The sequence below is a fragment of the Aplysia californica genome, unplaced genomic scaffold, assembly GCF_000002075.1.
Source record: "Aplysia californica isolate F4 #8 unplaced genomic scaffold, AplCal3.0 scaffold00056, whole genome shotgun sequence".
Classification (NCBI taxonomy): Eukaryota; Metazoa; Mollusca; class Gastropoda; order Aplysiida; family Aplysiidae; genus Aplysia; species Aplysia californica.
Genome location: NW_004797326.1, coordinates 928,417 through 948,620, shown reverse-complemented (window position 1 = coordinate 948,620; position 20,204 = coordinate 928,417). Strand labels below are relative to the sequence as shown.

Here is a 20,204-nt window from a genome sequence, read left to right as displayed (position 1 = left end):
CTGAAATAATTTAACTTTTTGCATCTAGATAAATATTTTTTTTAAACTGAACTTGTATACAGTTGATTTTATTCTAAATCATCCTTTTCATCCACTTTTCGAAATAGTTCTACTTTCACCACCCTTTTTTATGTTGATTTTACTTAACCTGGATTTTCCCTCAAAATACAACCAACATGTTTTTAGCCTTAGAGGTCGACTATAATTTAACTTTATTTTCAGCAACTGTTTGGGGTTTTTTTCCTGCCTGATTTGTTTTATTTCTTTACATCAAATTATTTCTACCTTGTAATTTAATTTATTTTACTAGCTGATGAAGTGCATTTTTATAAAATAGTTTTTTTCTGTCTTTAATCTGCTGGTATGAGTTTGTTACAGAATGATTACTTATATATATTTTTATTTTTACTGCTTATTTGGTTTATTCTTTGACTTCTGATTTGTTCTGTTTTTAGCATTGGTTTTGTCTGTCTCTCAGGTGCTGACATCACAGACTACTTCAACTACGGCTTTACTGAGGACACTTGGAAGTTGTACTGTGAGAAGCAACGAATTCTACGGGCCGAGGCTTCTGGGATGTCTGTCCCAACACAGATCTCTCGTTACGTGGTGAGTGGTGAGCATCAAGCACTAGTGTCTGTAGTCTGCCATTCTTGCTGTCTTTTACAACTTTTTCTTTCTTTTTTTTTCTTCTCATCTCTGAGCCAAAAGTGACATCAATATCTGCAATATCCACTTTCTAAATGATCCATATCTAGAGAAGGCTATAATGCTCATTCAACAACAAGAACGAAAAAGAATTGACAGATGTATCAAACTGTATATGTATTAGACAGTGTTTTAGATTACATGAGCTTTACAACAATAGTTGGAGGTGCCTTCAGTGATTCCTAGTTCTGTCTTTACCTTGTTTCTGTCTTTTTATCTTGCATTTTCCCCTGCCTTGGATGACTGTCACTGTGTCGATGTGTATTTTTTTACTCACTCTCATTTAAGCCTGGGAAATCTCTGTTCTTGTTCACAAAAGCTCAAGTCTTTCATCTCGTTCCTCTTTGTGTTTGACCCAGCCTGTTTGATCTGATATCATTGTAGTACATTTTTAACTCAGCCGCATAATGTTATGTCCTACGTAGTTGTCTTATTGTGCCGCTGTATTTATCATTTTAAAATATCGAGGCAGTTGCATAGAAAAATGAAAAATTCGAGTGTTTTTTACTTACTTTATTCAAACTCATGTGACTCAGGTTATGTTTTGATTCTGTCCTCAGCCCCCATCCTCTGTGTCCATGTCGTCAGTGACCTCCATTTCAGGTACAGTGAGATGAAAATAGCTAATGTCGGCTAGATGTACTAAGTTCAAAGTTTAGAAATGTTTTTCCATTGCAGTTTCTTAATTTGTTGTATTGGTTGTATGTGCTGAAGAAATATTTTTTCAAAATCCATAATTTAGATTTTGAAAAAGACAAGAGATGCATAAAATATTTACAATTGTTGAAAGAATTAAACAGTTTTTTCCTCTCTCTCCTGAAAATTTTTATTTCTGGGCTAAAAGCATTTGAACAGCTTGCTGAGGATCTTTACATATATATTACTTTCTTTATCAGCTTCTGAAATGGAGTTGGTATTAGGCTTACTGTCTTGCCTGCTGAAGACATGAGTCTAATGCTTGCACTGGGAAGTTTTTAATCAGTTATCTTTGTCAATCAACTTGGATGTTATTATCGCAGTCAGCCCAGGTTGACCCTGATACTGAGGGTTGAAGGAGCCTGCCTCCTAAATCATCTGAATTGTATTTATGGGATCGTGAGATATTTTAGTATTCTGAGGCTTGGTGCAGCTTGTATTTTGATTCATAGGAGCATTGTATCGAAACTTCCATCGTTATAATTTCAGTGTGAGAACATGGCTTGTTGGAGAGCATCATTGTTAGGTCCGTTTTGTGTATGTGTTTGTCTCCCCCCCCCCCCCCCCCACGCACACACACACATACACACACACGCACACTAAATGACCATTATTGTGCCAGTAATATGCATCCCTTTGTACAAGCTCAAACTCAACATGAGAATAAATAGAGGGGTGGGGGTTTTTTTGGTTTGTTTGGAGGTTTTTTTCCTTTTCTTTTCTTTCAGATGTTATGCTTTGTGAAATGGATGAGTCACACCTTTCTGTAATTACGTTCCTCAGAGAAAAAATCAACTACTACATCATCTTTGACCGACACACACAGCAACCGCAGCAACAACAACAGTAGCAGCAGCAGCGGTGGTACCAGCAACATCATCACCATCGGCGTGATAGGGGGCAGCACCAGTCGGAGGAAGGACGACCGCAACGACCACCCGCTACCTATCCCCAGCAGTTTGTGAGCACTTTTCTACATTTATCATGTTTTTGTCTTGTCTTGAAGTTGTTGGTGAAGTTTTCTTTAACCTTGTTGGGACTGTTTCCATAATGATATGTCGAACATTGTGAGCCAAGGTGCCGTCCTCCCTTACGGAGTACTTCCTAAAATAGGTGGGGGGGGGGGGGGGGGTACAGTAAAAGAGACAAAAGAAGATAAGAGAGAATAAGAGAAAGATAGAGAAGGGGACGCATAGAGTAAAATTGAAAGACAGTAAGAGAAAGGGATGAGGGGTGAGAGAAAGAGGAGGGGGGAAAGGGGAGAAAGATGTCTCCAATGTATTGTTATGTGTGAGTGACCTAATTGCACTGGAAAGAAATAATTTTCTGTAATACTGTCTATTTGTGTTTTTTTCCAGTAACCGTAACATGCCACCCCCAAACTTCAGCCAGCCTCCCCCAGCCTTGCCCAATGCTAACATCACGCCCATCATGCCAGGTGAGATGAACACATTGTCTGTCTGTCTGTCTGTCTGTCTGTCTGTCTGTCTGTCTGTCTGTCTGTCTGTCTGTCTGTCTGTCTGTCAACATCACTTCCAACATGCCAGGTGAGGTGAACTCATGCCCTGTCTGTCCGTCCGTCTGTCTGTCGATCGGTCTTTCTGTTTGAATGTCAGTCTTGCCCAGTGCAAAAATCACCACATCCTGTCATGTGATATAGCCACATACTCAATCTCTTCCTCTGTCTGTGTCTGTCTGTCTATCTTTGTCTCTGTCTCATTTCTTTCTCTCTGTTGATTCTGTCCTTCTGTGGCTTGCTTTTTCCAGAAACAAAGTGAGACCGTTAGTGTACCAATATGTTTCTCTATACCCAAACAATCACAAACACGTAATACATACGTTGCCTTTATCTGTCCTCAGGTCTTCACATCCCACCGCCGTTCCCCCCTACACAGCCTTCATTTGACCGTGAGTATGCCTTTTGGTTACTTTTCTATGACTTTATCAGGATAGTGGATAGCATTTGAGATGAGGGAGGGCAGCGCTGTTTGGTCCCATTATTTTTTATTTCCTTCTGTTGTGTTAAAAATGCCTGTCTCCGAAAATGGTCCAGCAGCATCTGTGTGGGTCAGAATCAGAGAGTGACAGGCATTCTTTTATTATTTCATTAATTTGGGTTGTTTGGGGAGTTTTCTAGGCTCTCCTTAGGCACATCACTAGCCCAATGGGTGTCTTACTGGACTGTTTTGCTGATGGCTGTTGTTCAAATTCCCAATATAGTGTTTGAAGAGCTTTTTTTTTTGCTTTTTCTAGCTCTTGCATGTTTTTATATGACTTTGTTGTCCTTTGGTAAAACTATAGTTCTTTTCAAATAAACAATTTTCTATTGTGCTCCCAACACTTTATTGGGATTTGTCTTACCAAATAATGCTTTGAATTGCAATTTTATTTTTTTATTTAATTGATCTGATGTTTTATTGAAACCGACTTTTTCTCTCTCTCCCCCCTCTATCCACAGCTTATTTTCCTCCAGCTGTGCCAGATGCGTGAGTAATAGTGATAAAAATGATGGGTCACGTTCGTACACAGCTTTTTTTTTTAGTTAAGAGAGTGTATACATGAACTGACATATGATATGAATAAACATACCCTCTCTCTCTCTCTCTCTCTCTCCCCCTCACCCCCCCTCTCTCTCTCTCTCTCTCTCTCTCTCTCTCTCTCTCTCTCTCTCTCTTTCTCTCTCTTTCTCTCTCTCTCTCTCTCTCTCTCTCTCTCTCTCTCTCTCTCTCTCTCTCTCTCTCTTTCTCTCTCTCTCTCCTACATACACTCACATACACATATAATATACAGTCGAACCTGCCTTAACGGAAACCTGTGTAAAACGGAAACCTGTCATAACGGAATCTCCCTGCTCCCCCCTTGATATATTCCTCTTAAATTACCTGTATAAAACGGAAACCTGTCCAACGCGGAAACGGAAAGAAAAAACCGCTCCTTTCCGAGGGTTTCACCTGTCTAAGACGGAAAATGCTTTGCCCGCTCAGCCCTGATTTGAAACAAAACTCGCAAGTTTGGTTCCACCGGCTCTAAACTTAACGCCATGGCCATGCCGCTGGGCAAGGAAGGGGAGTAGGGGTGCACTTTGGGAGTAGATGTTACCCCACCATGTGAGCCCTGAGTGATGCAGATGGTCAGTGTAGTGTGGGTGTGATATCTCACGACTGCCCGTGAGAGTGCTCGAGTAGCAAGCCACTACAGAAACTTTCCTGGGTAACAAGAAGCCAGAGGTGTGAAATTAGATTGACCAATGCCTGCCGCCCTGATCATACGCCAGCCGAGAAAAGAGTTCCTCGAATCGTTGTTACATTGATGGCAGTGACGGGTGGCATTGGTGGGTGGGACTAAGGGTATAAGCCAAGGAGATGTTCAAACGTTTCTGTTTTTAACAAGTCAAACAGTGGTCCTATGAAAGGCAAGCACTGGTTGTAATTGGATACGTAAGAATGACGCATGTCTCTATCAGACAGGATAGCTGCTGAGAGGTCTGAAGTTTTGACCACTGCTTGCCGATCGGACAAGCGATCCTTGATCCCACCGGCTGGGCCTTTGAACCCCCCTCCACCTCCCCCCTAAATTCCCGTCTAAGACGGAATTTTTTTTCCCGCTCCCTTGCGATTCCGTCTTACAGGTTCGACTGTATACATAAAAAATGATTCTCACTCACATACACAAACACATTTACACACTCGCACACATGTATTTCCAGTACTGAAGCATAACTGTTTCCGTCATTTGTAAAAGTTCAAGTTTTTTCAATGAATGCCAGCTTAGTCCCTGAAAGAATTGTAGTAGTAAAGAGAATCAGTTGAGACATTATTATAATCATAAATTGCATTTATATAGCACTCTGTGCCATACTAAGCTCTGAGCGCATTACATCAATCACATGATCACTGAGCAATTCACACATGAGGAGGAAAGTTACTTCTTTCAATCTGAATCCATCCGTCCTTCAGATATTCTACACCACTACAATAGAAACTTTGATAAATTTTGGTGTCTCTTGCTATGGTAGCAATTTGGGAAGACAACACATCATAAAAATAAACAAGTTGATCAGAAAGGCATTAAGAACAATTGGTAGACACCTAAGTAACTTAGAATATCTGCACAAAACAAACGTTCTAAAAAAGGTGGAAATAATGCTTTCTGGCCATAGCCACCCACTGACTTCGGAATTTCAATTATCGACTCACAGTGAACGATACTTTTCCAATAAAAGCAAGAACAGACTTATAGAAATTCCTTCGTACCAACTGCAGTGAGGTTACTGAACACACAGTACTACAAATGAAAGAGAGAGAGAATGTTTTACGGAGCGGGTTGTTTCAGCACCTGAGACATGTATTAGCTAATGTCGTGTTTTGTTGTGCATATGTGTGAGTACACCTTACTTTTGTAACGTCTACTGCCATTGTTAATAACCAAGACAAATTTTTCCCTACGAGATGAGTAAAGATTGTCATTGTCCTTGATAAAATATTTCATAGTAACAAGAAAAACCAGTTCAACCGCATAAAGAAGAATTTCACAACCGTACATTAATTATAAAGTACATATAAGACAGCAGTAAAAACAAAACATATCAGTACTTACTAACACACTATCCAAGACAATTCCCATTTCTCAGATGACCACTTTCCTCCCCAATAGAGTGGTCAGTATGTCATCTTGGAGATGGTTTGACTCTTTAAGAAAAGCATGTTGCGGGCGGTCAGAGGGAGGCACTAGTATTTCTTATTTCTGCTCTATCCCTATGTTGTTTCTGCATTTCTATCTGACTTTTTTCCGTGTACTTAGTGACTGTTACTGTGTTGATGTTCTTCTCTTTACTCAAACTGCACAAACAAGATGGGTCTGCTATGGTCACAGTGTTGCTGATGAGAAATTTCTTACCTTTAAGTTGCTTTAATCAAAGTGGGTAGTTGAGAGGTGCCACAGGTAGGTCCTACTTCTTTTCTTTCTCTTGTTCTCTCTCTGTGTTTCTCTCTCTGACTCTTGTCTTCATCTCTTTCTCTCTGTCTCTCTGTCTCTCTCCCTCCCTTCCCTCTCCCTCCTTTCCTCTTGCTTCCCCCTCACTCTTACATGTTCTCTCTCTCTGTCTCTCTGTTCCTCTGCCTCTCTCTCTCTCTCTCTCTCTCTCTCTCTCTCTCTCTCTCTCTCTCTCTCTCTCTCTCTCTCTCTCTCTCTCTCTCTCTCTCTCTCTGTTCCTCTGCCTCTGTCTGTCTGTCTGTCTGTCTGTCTCTGTCTGTCTGTCTGTCTCTCTCTCTCTCTCTCTCTCTCTCTCTCTCTCTCTCTCTCTCTCTCTCTCTCTCTCATGCTGTATTGTCAGCAATATTAGACCATCATTTCATCAATGCACTTCTCTTTAAATAACCCAGCCTCAAACTCTTTTGATCACTGACTGTGAACTTAGCGGACTCTATCTCGTTATAGTCAACTATCTGTTCAGAACTCGGTGCTCACGAGTCGCACCCACACACTCATCCAGTAAGTGTAAAGAGGATGATTCTCCCTCCCCCAGGAGAACTCTGTCCCACCCACCCCCGCCATTCCCCTACGGCAGCACATTCCCGCCCACCCACCCGCCACCCTTTGGAGAGCCACCCGCTTCCATCCCTGTCTCCACACAGTCCACACCAGCATGGGAGTCCAGGTAGGGACTTATGTTGGTGCATTTGTTGTTTTTTTTTCATTTATTTAGAGAGAGGAATAACGGCTCTGACTGTTACTGTTATTAGCATGCCCAAATTTACGTTACCCTTGGAAAACATACTGTAAAATTGTCAAACGTCGGGGACAAAGTGGCTATTAATTGGACAATTGTTTCATTCTGATTGCTTTGGTTTTATGAAAGAAGAGAGAGATAGGAGACAAGAGAAAAACGCGTGAAAGAGAAAGATGGGGGAAGAAAGAGACAAATTAATGTAGGGGAAGAGAGAGAGAGAGAGCAAATATAGAGGAAGAGAAAAACAAGAAAGATTTGGGAATGAGAGAAAAGGGAGAGGAAAGATGAGGTAAAAGTTAGGGGAAGAGAGCGAGAGAGAGCAAAAGATAGAGAAGGAGGGAGAGAAAAACTAGTGCTTCCATCTGCTGAGGATCAGTGTGGATGGTTGGTGGGTGCACTGGTGTGGTGGTTTGCTCCTTTCTTATCAAACATCTATCGTCATTATATCTCCTTGTTTTTTAATGTTACTTTGTAGTAAGTAACACCTGTAACCTTTGGCACTTCTATGACATAATTGTGCAGCAAGTGCTATGAAACTCTTAGTAAAACTAAACTGACAATCAGTATGTGTATTCCTGGTCTGTTTGTTAATCCTTACTGTCAAAGTGAATATTGGTGTCACAATTTCTTGTTGTAGGAGAGGCCGGCCGGCCCGGTAAGTTCTCATTTTCTGGGGTTTCTGGTATTTTTTTCTCACTTATCTTTTTTTTTTCTTCACATTTTTACTCTTTCCATCTCTCACTCGTGTCTGGTGGTTACGGTTGATTGTTGAAATGGTTGTAGAGCTCACATCTTGTATGTGAGGAGCTACAGGAAGAAATATAAACAAGGAGTGTTTCAACTTGTTGGATTTTCATGGGATGTAACATTAGGTTTCTAATCATATCTATCGGAAAGAGACAATCAAGATTTTTTGGCCACATATGTAGATGAAATAGAACTGAGAAATTTCTACTTTGTGGAAAGATAGCCAGAAATAAGAGCAAAGGAAGACAGAGTACAACATATGAGTACACAGATGGTCAGAACAGCTTTATGACGTACCAACAATCAGAAAGACTAACTGATCAGGAGGACTGACAACAGGAAAGTACGGGGTTCCATGATTGTCAATGTCAGCTTCAGACACTTGACGGCTTGATGGTGTCTGGTTGTCTGAGGGATAAGAGTAGGGTTGTTGGTGGCTGGAGAGTGTCTCTGGTAGCCTTATACCCTCTTTCCCCATGTAGATTGTCTATCGGTCTTGCTTTTTCCTTGTGCTAAATAACAACTATTGCGTCAATGAACTACTCCTTACTCAGCGTAAAAAGTTACTTACTTTGCCTCTCACAGATACGGTCTTGGTTCCTGGCTGGAGATTAGTTAGCTCTGTGTAGAGATATGTGTCAAAGAAAATAGTCCTGCTACAAAGAGTAAATGGTTGCACTTATGAATGGTGGCTTTTTTTTTTTTACCTTGACCTTGACCTTTTTATGGGTCATAGTTTCTACATCAATAGGCATTAGACATGTTCGACAGATTTGTCTATTTTATGGAATTGTTTCTCGCCTTCACACACAAAAGGCTGTTTTCAACGGGGTATTTTTTTCTGCATAGCTTTAGTCTGTTTCTCGTTATTGACAACATTCCCCACATGTGCTGCTTCTGTGCAGGTGTCTCATTTGTGTGAGGCCTTGTGAGAATTTGTGACTCTGAGATCAATAACCCTGTTCCTGAAAATATTTCAAATAGGGTTACATTTCGGCACAGCTTTGTGAATGTAACAAATGATGAAGTAGTGACACCCCCCCACCCCTTTTTTTAGCGCTGAACTGACAATTTATTTGGAGCTATCCATTGAGATTTAAAGAAAGTAAAAGATTTTGGTTTGATTTGGCTCAAAATTTTCCCACACACATTTGAGAGAAAATTTCAATGATTCAAGACTTTCTGCTTCCTTTATGGAAGGGTTGTCTGTACTAGACTCCCATGTTGGCTTAAGTAACTTCATTAAAGTTTTCTATGACCATTTAGGAGAGGACTTCCGCGCAGGTGAGTGGTTTTTCATGTGGGCATTTATTTTTTCTTTTTTTTTTGTAACTTTCTTATACTCCTGCGCTCTTTTTGAGGAGATACATTATTGCTTTTGTATCTTCGCCTCTGTTCCTGGGATTGAGTGAAGTTCATGTGCTGTTTCAGAGTTTTACCTTTGCCTTATTGGCATTGTCTTTTTGGGAGAGATACAAACAGGTGAAATAGACAATGGATACAGAGGGATAAAAAAAAAACAAATGGTCTCTTTCAAGGACAATCGGGCTGACCCAGATTTCGGGTGTTTCAAGAAATCTTGACCTACACCAAAAGTGGGCATTGCCATACCTATAGCAGAAGTTTGGTTTCATTGGTGTGTATATATGGTGTAAAGCGCATAGAGCCTGCTGTTGAGCGGGGATATGCGCTATACAAATGCTATTTATTATTATTATATTTTTTTGATTATAGAGAACACTCTCTTTGTCTTTTAAAGAAAGTGAACAAGGGTCCAAAAACTTTACCTTTGATTTTCTCAAAACAGCATTTTCCGGGATAGCCCCCTTGTGCTTAGAAGCGACCAAATAAGAGGAAGAGTTTCAAGAGAAACTGGCTTTCTTATACTCAGTGCACATTGTGAATTGGATTCATCGGACAGAGTTGGTACCAACTATTTTGACACATGACCTTGAAAAATGAATACGTTTGATTTGAAGGTCACAGTTGAAATTCATTGATTGAATTCAACCATATTGTTCCAAAGTGGTAGATTATGCCACTTCCATGAAGGAAATATCTGTCTGGCTGTAACGCAATCCAAAGAATCCTATTGACAGTATGCATTGGGTATTAGGGAAACAAGGGCGACCTAGCTTTTAAATACTCAAACTGTGTGGATGGCTCTGTGAAGTTAGAACTATTAAACACTTATCAAGTTAAACATTTGCCTTTGCTCTTGGGTATTTGCGTTCAAGGGAGTTTTTACAAGTGTTAACTTTACTTTGTTTTTCTGCCAGGCACGGTTCAGGCAGCCCAAATCTTTAATGATGTAAATGTTGTTGTTACGGGCATATATGACATTTACACAAAAGAAAATATAATTTTTCTTGTGTCTTCAGTCTCTACTCTTTGGTATTGTCTTAACTGCTCTACCAACAAAGGGTAAATAAAAAAATGTTGGGAGTTTGCTTTGGTTCACCTTTTTTGAAGATGCAGAAGTTTTTTCCTTGGACCCCTGAAAGCTTAAAATTAATCAAAAGTGACCATGGCAGAACTTTTGAGGACAACTGGTCTAATGTTGTTTCTTAATCACCGATGGCCTTCAACAGTGGGTGCGTGCCAATGTTTTTAGTGGCAGTTTTACTATTTGTCACACCGCGATGGAATCAAGCGCTCGTTAATTGTGGGGCATTTAGAGTTATTAATATCATCTTAAAGTTTGTTCATTTGTCTTGAATTTGGCAAAAAAAACAACCATATATCTAATTATATTTTTGAGAGTTCGTCACTTTTGTCGCCTAAAACTTCTGAACCACTTAACTTTCGAATTTGAAAAAAATTAACGGTGGTTCAGAATCAGTTAAAGAGTGCACAGTTATATTAAGGAGTCTGAAGTCACTTTTGTTTAATTTTCTGTTTTTCATTAGTATCGTTTAGATCTAATCTTGGGGAAGTCTGTCTTCTAAGACGCCATTGTAAATAAGTGAGGCTTCCGTTCGCAAGCAGTGCACACTGGTTCCACAACAATCTATTCTTTTGCGTCCATTCATCGAACAGGTACCCAGCTAGTCTTGAATAGAAGTTGAGATATTTGCAAGTGAACGAGGAAGGGGGTTGGCTGATATGAAAGGTAATGTTAGCAAGAAAATGGCCGCCAAAGTTTGGTGACTTTCAAAGAGCTTGAGTGTCCTTGGAAGCTGGAAATACACATTCTTTGTGCCTTGATTGTGCATTTTGATTTGGGTAATATCCACATAGAAACATTATGTTTGGAAAAGGACATAAAAGGTGTTGAAGAAAAAAAAGAAGAAAAAAAATTGTATTGCCCAACGCCAAGAAAAATGGCGATTTCTTTGATTTCACTGTTTTGACGAGCGCCTGATTTCATCACGTTGCCTCTCATATTTCATTGAATAAGACTGGCAGTTTGATATTGAAGTGTGACATGAGGTTGAGCAAACTTTTCAGGTGAAATAAGAACAAGAACATCCATTACAAATGACTGACTAGAAATACTGGAATGTTAAAAACAGTGAAGGAAAAACTTTTGATGTTCAGAAGAAATTGTTCATTACCACTACCCATTCTCGACTAGAAAAGTGGTAGTCTTAGACGGATTAATACATGTGTATGGAGAAAACCAAATTACTCAAGGGGGCAAATGAGAAGTGGTTGCTTGGACAGGTAGCTGTTAGAGCAGGTTCAAATGTATATGTTTAGACCATTCTTCATTGCATGGTGGTTTGGACTCATGGTGGTCTGCGTTGGGTTTTTTTTTCTTTAAAGTTGTTGGTTTCCCTCTGTATCCCATGCTCTCCCCCCCCCCCCCACCACCACTTTCCATCCCTGCTGCCAGCATTCAGCATTTTTTGCATTGCATGATATTCTTCTCCATTTCCTCTTGTATTTCCAGTTTCTCTCAGATGCCCCAAGCCTCTTTAGCCTTCCATCCTACCTCCCCCTCGACTCCCTTTCTCTTTCTCTTACTCTCTGTCTCTGTCTCTGTCTCTTTCTCCTTCTCTCTCTCTCTCTGTCTTTCTATCTCTGCCCATTTCTTTCTCTGTCTCTCTTTCTCCCTCCTCATCTGCCTCAACCTCCCTCCTTATCTCTTCTTCACCCCCTGTGGCATTTGTTTTTGTCTCTCTGTTCAGCTTCCCAGACCGGGAGCGTGATCGCTGGGACGTGAATCGTAGAGATCGTGAACGGGAAGTCAGGGAGAGGAGCCCGAGACGGGACGAGGACCTTGAAAGGTGCGGGGACAGGAGGTCGCCAGGACCATCATGACCTTTTGTGTTAAATGTGCTCCCATCCCTTTCACTTGAATCTTCTAACACTTTTCTAGAAATTCTAGCCTAGTTCCAGGACCAACGCTGCATTAATTAACATACATTCTACTGAAGATTTCCTCTTGATTTATCCCCTCCCATCCTTTCCCTGTTAATTTTTTAACAGTATTTTAAAGATTTTAGCCTTGTATTGAGAATGCTTTATTTTTCAAATCGGTTGGGTCTTGGTACATGAATCTTTGAACAATTTCTTAGCATCCTAGCCTTGCACTAGGTTCTAGTGATGTTAAGTTCCACTTCGCTTGATTTGATAATCTTAGATTCCTAGCACATCTTCCCCAGCCCCCTTTACAACCTAGCCAAGAACTAATAACGATGACCTGTGCCACTTCACTTTATTTGAACCCTTTCCCTCATCCCAATGTTCTACTCACTACTCTGCTACTTCCATAGGTATTTAAAGGATAATAGTGTTGGTAGTTTTTTTTTGTCTTTGCTGTCCCTTCCTTGTCTCTGTCTGTTTTACTTTTGTCTCGGCATCATGTCTCTATTTCTATTTCCAATATTTCCTTTGTCTTTCCAAGCAAGACCAATTTCTCTGCCTGTTCATTCACACAACAGAAGACTAGTTATCCTTACAAAAGTCATTTCACTCCTTTGTTTTCTAGGATATTTTTAAAAGTTTTGCTCTTTTCTCATGTCTTGAATAATAGAAGATATTTTTGTTTTTTGCGCTATCTCTATGGTTAGAATCAATTTCCTCCAATCTCTGCTCCCCAACCCCTCCCTCCTGCTCCCCCCCCTCTCTCTCTCCTCAGCTGGTGCATGGGTTATTTTGACCTGTCTTCTCGAATCCCCTCATTTCATTTTCCTTTTTATTTTTCTAGCTTAAATTTGTATTTGTAGTTGGAAATATGAAGTTAATTATTGTATATCGGTTGTTGGGGGTTTTTTTGGTTGGAAGGAGGGTGTTTTTTTTTTTTATGCACTGCTTGTATTCACAATTGTTAAAATCTGTGAATTCAAGTCATTTTGGGAAATATTGAAAAGGGTGTAATTGTATTGGACCTCATGGCTTTGGATTGCTCAAATTGAGAATTCTAAACATTTGCAAAAATAAAATGGGCAATATGCCAAATTAGAAAGAAAAAAATTTTAAGAGCGAGCAAAAAACAAGCATGGTATACAGTAGACTTATGAAAGTACCAAAGGCTCATTTTATGATTGGAGTTACCGTATTTCAATTTATGTTATTTCTAAAATTAAGTTAATTGTAGTTAACTTATATAACTGCATCTGGATATTTGGTGAGATTTATGGTTTTGATTTTAAATCCAAATGTAAAATTTAAAGATTTCGGAAGGATTTGTTATGTCCATCTCCAGGATTTTGTTGATTTTGTCTTATTCATGCTGTGGCACCTATCGAAAAGATGGGAAAGTTTCTTTACGGATGTTTTATGACTTTTGTCTGTTGACATACCACACATACATTTAATTGTGGGCAGTTGGCCTATCAAACATCTATTGCCTTTATCTCTCCTCCTTCTTTTTTTTTGTTTGTTACTCTTCTTGTAACCATCTTTTTTTGTGTTTGTTACTCTCCTTGTAACACCTCTAATCTTCAGCATTTATTTGACCTAATTGTGTTGTGAGTAATAGACAGAAGGTGTTTGGCGAGTGCCACTAGTAAGTTCCTGTGTCTTCATTTTCTCTATGTTGTATATGTGTCGCTTTATCCCTGCACAGAATAGCTGCAGGTGATTGGAGGGCACAACTGGTATGTCCTTCCTCTTTTCTTTCCTCCATTATTTTGTGAATGTGCTTCTCTTTCATTATAGCCTACTAGTTAACAGGTGGTTGGTGGAGGGGAATAACTGGTAGGTCCTGCTTGTTTTCTTTCCGTCTGGGTGGGTGGTTGGCGGGTGCTCTGGTGTATTTTGCTTCTTCTTTCCTGTCAAACATCTGTCGTCCTTATCTCTCCTCCTTTTTTGTGTTTGTTACTCTCGTGTAACACCTCTAATCTTCAGCACTTATATGACCTTATTGTGTTGCAAGTGCCGTAAAACACTTACTAAAACAAACATTTCCCTCCTGTTCTGTTTGTATATCTTACTTTTATAGTACACCTCATAATCGTTATTTGTTGTTGTGTCAAGGTGCATCCCTTTTCTCAAACAAGTGAAAGACCAACAGTAACCGTGACATGCCTACTATATTGTCTACTCAGGTACATCCGGGACAGAGAGCGGGATCATGACCGTGACAGGGACCGTGAAAGGGATCGTGGCCGTGACATGGAGAGAGGTAGAGAGCGGAGCCGGGAGAGGAGTCGGGAAAGGGAGTCGTATCGCGACCGGGACCGAGAGAGGGATCGGGATAGAGATCGCGAGAGAGACAGGTCTCGTTCAAGGGACCGGGAGACGTCTCGTCAGAGAGACCGGGACGACAAACACAAATCATCTCGCAGGTAAATGACAGAATATTAATGTCTTTTGATTGTATCCGGTTTTTCTCCGCAACAGCTCCAGGATTTCCTAACATCTGAGACCGTGCCTCTCTTTTGTTTCTTGTATAAGTCTGAGGATTAGGTTAACTGTTTTGTGTTTGTATAGTATGTACCACAAACTGAAATTTCAGTCCTCTGATTTCACATTTAACTGCACTACCTTATAGAATTTATCATTCTGAGCATTTTGATACTAAATTTATACATTTAACTTCATTTTTAACAAAGTTATGAACATCTGAAGTTGCAGAAAAATGTTACAGTTTTTTAATTGCAAAATGTCTACACTTTGAGATGTCACAACATTCTTAAATTTGAATGGACATTCACAAAATCTTGTAGACCCACACCTATACACATAGAGAACAAGCTCAATTTTTTTCAGGGCTATCAAATAACCAGAAGATGGAAATTTATTGCCGTAAAAATGGCTTTTTGACCAAAACGGCATGAAATACAAGGGGAGGTTAAAATCACCACTCGCAACCGCTGGCTTATCGGCTGCGCGCCGGGCCGCGCTGAAGGGAAGAAGAAAAGATTTATACGAAACCGGGGCGATGGTACCCTGCTTGCGAGCCGACAGGGAGCGTCCGGTGTTTATTTGCGTATAATGGCTGTGTTATTCTTGAAGAGGAATGAATGGGCTTTCTGCTGATATATTTCCCCAGTCAGTCCGATTACTGGTTCCATAAAAAAACAGCACCAAACGTTTTCACATGCAATCTCTTCTATTAATTCTTTAAGGACAGTCTTTAGAAATATATCACCGCAACGAGCGTCTTCTCATCTTGAAATGTCGACGAATCAGATTGCAGTATTTAATACCATACGCTCCCCGTTCCTGTTCAACCGAAGTCACTCTAAAAATCAATACACGAAACGCGCGGCCGCTGCGGTGAAAACCTTGATAGTGTTGTCTTTTATCCCGCAAGATTTTGCTTTCAAAAGAATCGTTGATTTAAATAAATAATACCACTAAAAAGAGGAAAAGCTCCTCTTTCTTCTGATATATCAAGTGTCTGTGTGTATGCATGTTCACACGGTGTTTTAGGAGGGTAAAAATATGGGTTTTGGTCTCCGTGACAGTGCGCCACGGGGTCGCACGGCCAGTTTGCGGTACCTATATAAAAGAACAAGAAAGTAGGCTACTTCTTCATTTCTAGCACTTTTTTTGTCAAATTATGTATTTCGCAGACTCGCTCCCCTCATGAACTTTAGTGGAGCCGTTTTTGATCAGCTCAAAATGAACTCAACACAGACAGTAAATACTTTGACATGCACAAGTTCCTGCATTTATTTTTTAAACAATCCCAATGATCTTTTTTTCTGCCACAGTAGTAAAAGTACGGTAATGACAGTGTGTCATCATGTTCCAGTGGACAATAATGTTCTGATAGTCCCATAGACTTGTGCTCCTAGACCATGCACTGTCATGGCTGTTGCTCTTCGCTGTCCATAAAAACATCGCTGAGAAGTATGTACACCACGGGCAGCACCATTACGCCCAAATAAAGAACAAAATACCAGTCTCACTTAGGTCAAGCATGCATGGCACCTTCCTTTCTTGCCATTCATTTGGCTCTAATGGCACGCTCCATAGTGAACCAGAAATATATGTCAGAGTGCACAATCCAGGATATTATGATATAAATCTATGGATAGTCCCTATTATCTTATTTCCCCCTGGTAGGCCTGCTGTTAGATATTCATGTTTGAGTATTTTCTGAGTATCGGATAGTCTTTATGGTCTTATTTTTTCCCATCATAGTACCAACACTGTGTCATCGTGTTTTTGTTTGTGTGTTTCAGCCGAAAACATCGGGAGCGGGATGACTCTGATACAGAATCCGTTCGCAGCACCAGCAAACACAAGAAGAGCAAGAGAAAGAGGGAGGACAAGGAGGAGGAGGCGAATGGGGCAGCTGTGCCTGAGAAGAAGGACTGAGCCTCTTGAACTTGATGAAGAAAGAGAGAAACAGAAAGAAAGAGAAACTGTGGAGAGGAATTGAGAAAGTGGAGAGAAACAGAGAGAGAGAATGAGTGAAACGGAGCCTCTTAGATACAGGGTGAGACTGAGAACGATTGAAAGTGAGAGGCTATTTTTTTTTTACCTATTCTGTGTCTACACACATGCGCACACAAAAGAGGAAGAGGGAGGACAAGTGCTTCAAGAAAGAGGAGTCAAATAGTGCAACCATCTCTGAGGACTGGATCTCTTGGATAGAGAGAGACTCGGAAAGAGAGACAGAATGAATGAGGGAGATAGATAGAGAGAAGTTTAAAAGTGATAGATGGAGGTTAAAAAAGGAAGAATTGTTTGAAATGAATGAGAAAAAAATTGAATTTGTTCTGAAATGAATGTTATTGTATTTTTTAATTATTTTTTTTTACTTGCATGGAATATGAAAAGCTGCTCTGTTGTTGTTTCACTGTTGCTGCTGCAGGCGTTGTTGTTGCTGTTGCTGCTATCATTGTTGATGCAATAATAACAGTCTTTGAGTTTCAGCTTTGGCTCATCACCCTAAGGCCCTGTTGTAGAGGGTGACTGTGTTGAGTTATTGGTCATTCATTGTCTCAGTAGTTCTGGATTGGGGGGGAGGGGGATTTGCAGCTGAAGGTACAGTGTCTGGGGGTGAGGTATTCTGGAATGGCCATCGTGTTATGATTTATGTAGTTTCCGATCTTGGAGTATTTCTAGAGCTGTGTGGTTTCTTCATGAGCAAAAGGGTGAGCAAGTAGTTGTTTGAAAAGGGCAGTAGCCTTTACTTTGAGAGGGACTGACCCTCTTGGATAGAGAGAGGGAAAGGGGGAGATAAACACAGATAGAACCTGATAGATCCTAATGTTGCTCAGGCCAAGTTTTGTCTTTATTACCCCCTGGACCCTGTCATTTGAATGGGCGTGACAGTCTTGTGAAGCGAGAAAAGAAATTGTTGTATGGTGAGTTGTTTCTGGTAGTGCGAGTCAAAAGTGAATAATTTGTTTTCTATTCATGTTCCGTGTCTTCCCTTTTAAAAAACTGGGAACAATAAAAAATCTGAACAAAATATTTGATCCTGAGCTTTTTGGTTTTTTTATTTAATGTAGATGTTTTTATGCCCCCATCAACAAAATTTAGATCATTTAGGGGGCGGGATTCAATCATTCTTTACTGTTGGGGCCAACCTGTGCTGAGTGGGTTACAAATCCCAACAGCAAGTTCAATGTCAAAGACAGAGATATTTGATAAAATTTCTCCCCACTCGTGTATCAAACGCAGGTCTCCTGCATGGGACAACAAAGCATCTAACTGCTACACCACACAGGGAGGTCCGTGAATTGTTACATGTCGTGTCTTACTTTAGTCTTTGTTAGAAGTGTTAGCCTGCTTTCCAAAGTACACATGCTGTCATTGGGTGTCTCCAGCAGTTGCTGATGAAATGTGTGTTGTCTGGCACAATCTCTGAACACTGGCGGCAGAGCTAGTGTTAGTCTTAGGCCTGTCCTAGAGTGGCTCTGTAGGTCTGACCTGTAGCTTGCCAAGCGCACGCCGTCTGCATGTCAGCACAGCCGCACTGTGCGTTGGCTTCTGTCTGAGTGAGCGCCCTCTGGGTGTCAGCACAGCCGCACTGTGCGTTGGCTTCTGTCTGAGTGAGCGCCCTCTGGGTGTCAGCACAGCCGCACTAGGCTAGAAGCACACAGGTCTACGAATGTAAACAAACAGTGGAAACTAGGTGGATTATATGGAGAATTGTTGATGCTAGCATCAATATCTAATAGTAAAGCACCTAATAAATACTTATTTCTTGCTGATTTTGATGATCTGTGAAGAATTTCAGTTGAAAATAAACACAAACCGAGGCTGCGTGCGACAAATGTCCAACATGTTTTACAACACTGCTGAATAGCATGTCTGATGCGTCACGCAGCTCAGCGGACAACAGACAGACCATACTGCAACGCTGCTCAGGCACACGATAATGTATACGTTCATTTGCACGGTACGAGCTTAGGTGAGCAACAGGTCCGACCTACAGAGCCACTCTGGGACCGGCCTAACAGTCTACTTCATACTCAGCTTACTTGGTTTGTTTTTTGTTTTTTTTATAGCACACAATCCAGTCCCCATCAACACAATTTAGATAATTTAGGAGGCAGGCTGAGAATTAAGACCCTGCTTGCCTGGGCTAACATGGACTGAGAGGAACATTACGCACCAGCAGAAAGACCGAGATGCTGTTGGTACCGTACTCAATAAAATTTCTGTCCACGCACGAATCGAACTCGGGTCTTCTGTCTACGATGGCAAAGCGCTTATTCGCCACAGGTACATGTACCAAAGATGTCACTAATGTCAGTCATCTTGCTATAAGTTCAGTAAGGTAGGGCCCATTAGGTCAACTATAATTTAGACCATCCCTTGCAGAAGGATGAAGCAAGGCACACTGGATGGATTAAGGTCTAGATCTATACTATAAATTATATAAACTGAAGGAAGTGGGTGGTTGGTGGGTGCTCTGGTGAGGTTTGCTTCTTCTTCCCTATGAACATCTATCGTCCTGATCTCTTTTTTTATGTTTGTTACTCTCTTGTAACAACACCTCTAATCTTCGGCCCTTATATGACCTTATTTTGTAGCAAGTGCCGTAAAATTAACTAAAACTAAACAAGAGGAATAATCTGTCTCTTCCACTTTTATTCTCATGTTGTGTATGGCGGGATCATTCATAAGAATGTAAACTCTCGACATGAGTGGGTAGTTGGAGACTGCCACTCGGTGGCATTTTTAATTTCATTTCTTCATTTCTAATCGCGTCTTATTTTTCCATGGGTGGTTGGCAGGTGCTATGGTGTGGTTTGCTCTTTCTTTCGTATCAAACATTTATCATCCTTATCTATCTCTCCTCCTTCTTTGTTGTGTATGTTACACTCTCATAACATCTTTAATCTTTGACACTTATACTTATATATGACCCAGACCTGCCACCCATCCCGATTTAATCGGGATATCCCGATTTTTTGCCCCAAATCTCAAGGATCCCGATTTCGATCGCCAGTATCCTGATTTTTTGTCGTTGCGTCTGTTGCATCCGATTCTGAGAAAAAAAATATAGAAAGTTCTGCAATTTCTTTTGCTTGGAAGTACCGATTGAACTTTTTATCGACATGAACTTGGAACGATCTTTTCTAAAGCATCTATGCCGAATCTAGTAAACGACTCACGCACGTTATTTCAACTAAAATCGGCGTAGTATCGATTTTTAATTCAGACTTGGACACGCTCAAGATCTACTTTCGCTTTTACTTTTATAACCCGGGATTCTCCGATGGTGTCCTGATTACTGTAACAATTTTGACTTAGCCTAAGAATAATATATTCGTTGTTCTGCCGTTGCTTTAAAAGCAATCTCGGTCTGAGTGCTGGTTTGTCGGGCCCATCATCAAGACCTGTCAGTGAAACTTTCAAACGCTCATTCGCATCACGTGACCTAGCTGACCTCGTACGTGTGAGTAGTGCGTGTGTCGGAGACCGTTGGTTGTCGAGGACAACAGAGTTCATTCACACCGGT

General features: G+C 40.7%; 1 protein-coding gene across 2 annotated transcripts in view; it reads left to right on the top strand.

The window, feature by feature from the left end:
* The window catches only part of LOC101863726 (pre-mRNA 3'-end-processing factor FIP1), a 29,796-nt gene extending 12,089 nt beyond the window's left edge, over positions 1-17,707 (top strand). The window contains exons 7-16 of one of the 2 annotated variants that reach the window (XM_035968394.1): positions 479-609; positions 1,269-1,311; positions 2,188-2,365; positions 2,763-2,842; positions 3,265-3,312; positions 3,863-3,890; positions 6,929-7,060; positions 12,013-12,111; positions 14,377-14,616; positions 16,465-17,707. In XM_035968394.1, coding sequence (XP_035824287.1) covers positions 479-609; positions 1,269-1,311; positions 2,188-2,365; positions 2,763-2,842; positions 3,265-3,312; positions 3,863-3,890; positions 6,929-7,060; positions 12,013-12,111; positions 14,377-14,616; positions 16,465-16,600 — 1,115 coding nt within the window. In that variant the 3' untranslated portion in view covers positions 16,601-17,707. Of the gene's footprint in view, positions 1-478; positions 610-1,268; positions 1,312-2,187; positions 2,366-2,762; positions 2,843-3,264; positions 3,313-3,862; positions 3,891-6,895; positions 7,061-12,012; positions 12,112-14,376; positions 14,617-16,464 lie in introns of both variants that reach the window. The other variant, XM_013079575.2, reaches the window with a different exon arrangement.
* Positions 17,708-20,204: the final 2,497 nt, after the last annotated feature.